The 6,000-nt window shown below is 54.5% G+C and overlaps 1 protein-coding gene across 2 annotated transcripts in view; it reads right to left on the reverse strand.

Annotated features, from left to right (window-relative positions):
* Positions 1-6,000, reverse strand: part of SCARA3 (scavenger receptor class A, member 3) — a 41,877-nt gene extending 35,877 nt beyond the window's left edge. For both annotated transcript variants that reach the window (XM_011944584.1, XM_011944583.1), the window contains exon 1: positions 5,870-6,000. In XM_011944584.1, the coding sequence (XP_011799974.1) occupies positions 5,870-5,876 (7 nt within the window). In that variant the 5' untranslated portion in view covers positions 5,877-6,000. The remainder of the gene's footprint in view (positions 1-5,869) is intronic.

A 6,000-nucleotide genomic window follows, 5' to 3' on the forward strand; every position in this document is an offset into this window, starting at 1 on the left:
AAGTCTCCCCCAATTCCACTGCTCTGTCCCCAAGTCCCCCCACGCCTCCTCTTCTGTCCCTCCACCTTCCAATGAGCACGGGCCATCCCTGCCTTTGAGCTGGGCCCTGCCTCCCACTCTAAGGACATAGCTCCTCCCGCGCCTTTGCTTCTGATCTACCCTGCCCCTCTGGCCCTTGCAACCTGGCCTTCTCTGATCCACGAATCCTGAGCTAACTCTGCTGAACAGCAGTCAACAGAGGGGTTCATTTCCTCCCGCTTGGAACTTTCTCCTCTCAATTTCCATGACATTACCATCATGGTTTTCTGCCTGTGTCCTTGACTGCTCCTCTTGGCTCCTTTACAAGCTCATTTTCTTCCTCCCACTCTCTAAAAGTAGAGGTTTCCCAACATGGGCTAAGGTCACGAGAGAATATCTCCAGGGGCAAGTGGCAAACAGGCCTTCTCCTGACAAACCCTCCCAGGGCTCTCCAATGTCAACCAGACACAACCGCATGTTCTTCATGGAGCACTCAGGTGTTCTCTGGCTTAGGGCTCCCTCAACTGCAGGACATCTCTCTCCCCCACCACCACTCTTCCCCCCGGACCTGCTGTCCAGCTTTTCCCAGCACTCCTTCCTGCCTTCTTCACTGACCCCATCCAAGTCTTCCCTCACCCTTCAGCTCCTCTCTGAAGCCTTTCTGAACTGCCCAACTTGAAATGCTCCCTTTCTGTCCCGGGATTCTCATCCAATCTCCCGTATATGCCGTGCATTTGTTCTTTTGTGGCATCTGCCTGGATGATTCGGTTCTCGTCTCAGGTGTGCACGTCTTGTTTCTGCTGGGAGGGCAGAAAGCACCCAGGCTTGCCTTGCAACTAGTGTGCTTCCTCCCTGAAAGCAGGAACTCCATACTTGTTGGCTGACTGAAAAAGGGCTGGGGCAACATCCCAGAATAACCCATTTTTTAGCTTGGGTTCAGGTGGAGGGAAGGTATCTCATCTGAACCATGAAGAAGGTGCCTGCAGGTCTCTACCTGGAGACGTTGAGGACACCGATGGAAATACAGCTGTGAAGCCCAGAGAAGCGAATCTGGTGCCATCAGATTTGCCGACTCCCACATGTCACATCTTCAAGGCTGGGAGAGATTGTTCAGGGAATGAGTGCCATCAAGAACCAGGAGCCTGTCTGTGGCTGAAACCGAGGACGCATCTCGAAGAACAGCAGCAAAGAAGGAAAGCCAGGAAAGGAGCCCAGCCCACCCCCAAACTCTCTCGCTGGGACCTCCCTTAAGACACTTATCACTGTTAGTGTTTTTTTAAGTGACTTGGACACAAATCCTACATGTACTAGTAAAGAGTAAGCTCCTTGAGAGAAGGGACAGCATCTGAGCTCTTTGTAGCTTCCTCAGTCCTTAGACATATATAGACATACAGACCCTGGCACCTGGCAGTCGTCCCATGGATGTTTGTTGAATACAGGCATCTTTCTGCATCTTTACGGAATGCCTGTGTGAGGTTCTGAGGATACCATGGTACAGTATAGATGTGCACACTGAACAGATGTAGTGGACACCCCTAAGTGCTAGGAACAGACAGAGACCCCACTCTCATGAAACTTACACTCTGGTACCATCCTGTGGGATCATCTGGTCCACCTGGATGAGGGGACTGACCCCAGGGAGTACCAGGGACTTCATCCCAGTGATAAAGTTGGCCTGCGACAGGGCTAGGCCTGACCCTGGGACTCAGTACTCTACACACGCGCGCGCACACACACACACACATCACTAAATTAAACATGATCAAACATGGGCAGTGCATGTATGAGAGGCATGCCCAGCTATGTCACACTGTGCACCAATTCTAACACCCAGAACAGCTGCCTGTCCTTCATGGAAACTGCCAAGCTGTCCATCAACCTGGCCTACTGAGAAACAGAAGGCTTTTTCCTCACTCTCAAATGAGCCTTGGGACCTGAGTCTTCAGTTGTCAGGCTTACCCCCAGCTAGAGGGCAAGATGACTATTTTGGCCGGGGGTGGGGGTGGGGCGGATGTTTAAGGGTTTCGAGCTAAACTCCAATATCTGAGCTGCTGGGCTCCCTGGACCCCTCAGTCAGGCCATCTGGTGGCTCTTTTCACCTTCACCACATCAGTTCCTTTTCTTCTAGCCCTGGCTCCTTCCGGTGCCCCTGGGGAAGGAGGTCAGGCTTTCTGGGACCCCCAGCCTGGCCGCTCATGAGTGGAGATCCTCTCCTCTCTGCCAGGCGAGCGGTGCGGGGTGGATTCCTCCTGGGATTGCATCTCTGTATTTTCACAGCCCCTCCTCTCCCCACCTCCACCCTTTGCCCACATGAAGTGGGCACTGCTCTCTGATTCTGCAGGGAGGGGCTGTTCCTCCCACTCCTGAGGAACACAGGGCTGCCCCCTGCCCTGGCCACCGCAGCCAAGCACAAGTCTCTCGGGGCAAAGAGGCCACATGGTGGGCCCGCTTCCAGCCATCTCACCACTGAGTCACTTCCGCTCCCCAAGTGGTGCTCAGGCGCAGAGCTCTTGGGCCTCAGGGACCACCCAGGAGGACAACGGGGCTGAAAAGGGCAGATGATGGTGCCAGGACTAGACATGTTTTTGACTCTCAAATCAGTCTTCACAATGCACCAGCCTGTGTCTCGGGCATCTTGGGGGCGGGTCCTTCTCACTGGAGGTGTGGCAACAACCCCATGGGTGGCTGCTAATGGCTTGGACAAGCCAGTGGGAAGCCCCAAGGTGGGCCTGTCACCAAGGGGCTGGTGGCACCTGAGTGTCCCCTTAGGGCCACGTGCGAGAAGGGCCAGGTGCCAGCTTGAATCAAAAGAGGCGGTGGCCTGGGAGGCCCAGTCAGCTGGCCATGGGGCAGGAGGGGCCTGGAGGTGGAAATGGCTTGGCTGGCAGAGTGGGCCCTGGCGCTCGGCCACTGCTGGGCTGGGCAGCCCAACCAGCGTGTTTTCTTAATCACCATCCCCACCATCGCCCGTTCTCCATACAACATCACATCACATCACGTCACGTGTTTATTGTGAGCAGGGCATGATCCTTTGCCAACAGATGTAATTCGAAGATTGATGTGGCCTTTGGAGGAGCACGGAAAGGGCTCTCTGGAAGAGGCTGCCTGCCCTGCTCTGCCAGGCACTTTACGTTTTCCACTCGGGTGAGAAAAGTGTTGATTCTTTACACCCCACAGATCCCAAAAGACAAATATTTGCTGTCTGCCCTGCCGTTTCCATCTCAGGTAGACGCGGCGGCTCTTCCCGGCTGCCAGGGAGGGAATTGCTGGAAGTCAGTCCCCAGCCCTGCAGCCCGGGCAGCCCCTGCAATGTTAGGGGAGATCACTGAGGGGTTTCCGGAGGCTGGAGGAAAAACACACCAGCGCTGCCCTCAGGGCCTCTGTAGACAGGAATCCCGCCCTGCAGTGAAGAGGCTGTGGGATCCAAGGGAAAGGAGAAGAGAGGCAGGGCTTGGCTTCCTGTATAGCAACCCACAGCACAAGGACAGCCTGGAACTCCGCAACGTGGTGTCAGCGGGTCCTCCTCAGGCACCTTCTTTTAAATATTCATTCACACCAGCTCTTTTCTTCTCTATTTCACAGGATTTTGGCCCTGCCTCTTTTTTTTTTTTTTTTTATAAATTTTATTTTTTTACAGACAGGGTCTCACTCTGTTGCCCAGGCTGGAATGCAGTGGTGCAATCATGGCTCATTATACTTCAAACTCTCAGGCTCAAGTGATCCTCCCTCCTCAGGCTCCAGAGTAGCTGGGATTACAGGTATCTGTCACCATGTCCGGCTGGTTCTCTTATAGTGCTTGTCTGGAATTGGGGTGGAGCCACTCTGAGAATGTGAAACATCTTACCACCATCATCAAGGTTCAGGGCAGTGTGGCCCCTTGTAAGATGTGGTCCAAGACCTTTCTGGAGGCTTCCAGTAATGGTCTGCCCTGGGCCAGCTGACTGCAGAGGGTTCAGCTTGCAAAGGTGTCTCAGTGAGGAGCAGAACTTGGGGCAAGGCTACCCTCGCTGCCTGCCAGGTGCTCCCTAGGGCTGATTATAACTTGCTTGGCTCATCCCGTGCAGCCTAGGACTTGGGGAGGCCAGTGGGAAGCACAGAAAGGTGCCAGAGGCAGAGGGAAGGAAACCACAGAGAGGCAGGGTGGATTCCAGACTAGAAGTCAGTAGTCCTGGGCTCTAGTCACCCCGACTAACTGTGATTCGTAACAACTCACTTCTGTCCACAGGACCAGCTACATAATTTGTGCGGCCCAGTGTAAAACGCAAATGTGTGTGTTTGTGTGTTGGAGGGACGGGATGACTTGTTAAAAAATTGTAAGAATTTCAGGCCGCATGGTGGATCAAGTCTGTAATCCCAGCACTTCAGGAGGCCGAGGTGGTAGGATCATTTGAGGCCAGAAGTTTTAGACCAACCTAGGCAACATAATAAGGCCCCGTCTCTACCAAAAAAAAAAAAAAAAATCCAGACATGGTGGTGCACACCTGTAGTCCCAGCTACGTGAGAGGCTGAGGTGGGAGGATCACTTAAGCCCAGAAGTTTGAGGCTGCAGTGAGCTATGATCATGCCACTGCACTCCAGCCTGGGCAACAGAGTGAGTCCCTGTCGCTAAAATAAAATAAAATACATTTTTAAAAAGTTTAAGATATCACCTGCAGAGCATTAAGCCAAGTGTGGGACCTTGTAGGATGGCACTGGTTGCCGAATCCATGAAGCCAACCCTACCTGCTTGGGCCTCAGTTTCCCTAACTATGCAATGTGGAGGCTACATCTGGTCAGAAGTTTGTCGGTGGAGCCCTTTCTTCCAATGAACCCTCAGTCCGTTCTATGTATAAGAGACAAACAGCTGCTCTGGTTGAAGTAGGCTGAGCTCTGACCCCACCTCTTCCACCTCCATACCTGTCAGTGGCAGCTGAGAGTGTGGGTGAGAGCCCTGTAGATGATCTCAAAGGCCCTTTTCAGTTTCTACTTTCCATAAGTGGATGAGGTGGTGAGGTTCTCACTGCTAGGAACACAAGCATCTGCCGGGGGTGTTACAGGAGGATTACTGAAAGACACCCGGAATGGCGTTAAATGCCTCAAAGGTTCCCTACCTCATGACTCCAGAGCCTGCTTCTCCTCTAGCCTCAAAATGACCTTGAAGACCAAGTAGGGGCCTAAAGACACCCAGGCCCTGGAAATGGCCACTTGGGATCATGTCTGGTTATTATTTCCATCCCAAGAACTGGCTGCAAGGGCCACCCTGGTGCTGGCTCACCACCCTGGGGAGAGCTCAGTCCTGGCCCATGGGGCTTCCCCAGCGGCTTCCTCACAAGGAGGTCAGAGGGTGGGTCAGGCAGGGTTCAGGGATTGGGAAGGGCAGGGCCTGGGCTGAGGGGCTTTGACACTGCAGGTCTCTTTTGGGGAAGGGCTGGAGGTCCTAGGGGAGAATCCTAAGCCTGGCCCCCGGTTGAAAGGCTCAGTGGGGGGCGGGGGCTGCAGGGGCCTCTCTGATGGGTCCCCAGGGTCGAAATTTACACTGCTGGAAATTTGGGTTGGTGACACCTTTCTGCGCCTACTGGTTAAAGGGATCAGAAACTTCTCTGGACTTTAAAATTATTTGTGAGGTTAGAGCAACGGCCGATGAGAACAAGAAGGGGCGTGTGTGAGTGTCCCCATCCCCCCTCTCCTCTTTGCTTCCTCCGGTCTTCAGGGATCCGTCCTGTCTCGCAGGATGCCCAAAAAGGCAGGGGAAAAGCCAGAGGCACTCTGCCCTCTTCTCAGCCTCGACTGCAGAAAAGGCGCCCCCAGGCCCTGGGTGGAGCGGGGGTGCAGGCGGCCCCCCTCTGAGCTGCCCCCCACCGGCCGCGCTTACCTTTCATGGTCCCTTCCTTCGGGGCCTCAGGAGGGCCCCGCTGCAGGCGGCTGGAGCTCTAGTGGAGCCGGACGGCTAGCGGGTTCTCCAGGGCGCGGATCGCCGTCCTAGGCGCCGCCCGCGGCCGTGGG

This window comes from Colobus angolensis, unplaced genomic scaffold, assembly GCF_000951035.1.
Source record: "Colobus angolensis palliatus isolate OR3802 unplaced genomic scaffold, Cang.pa_1.0 Scaffold233, whole genome shotgun sequence".
Classification (NCBI taxonomy): domain Eukaryota; kingdom Metazoa; phylum Chordata; class Mammalia; order Primates; family Cercopithecidae; genus Colobus; species Colobus angolensis.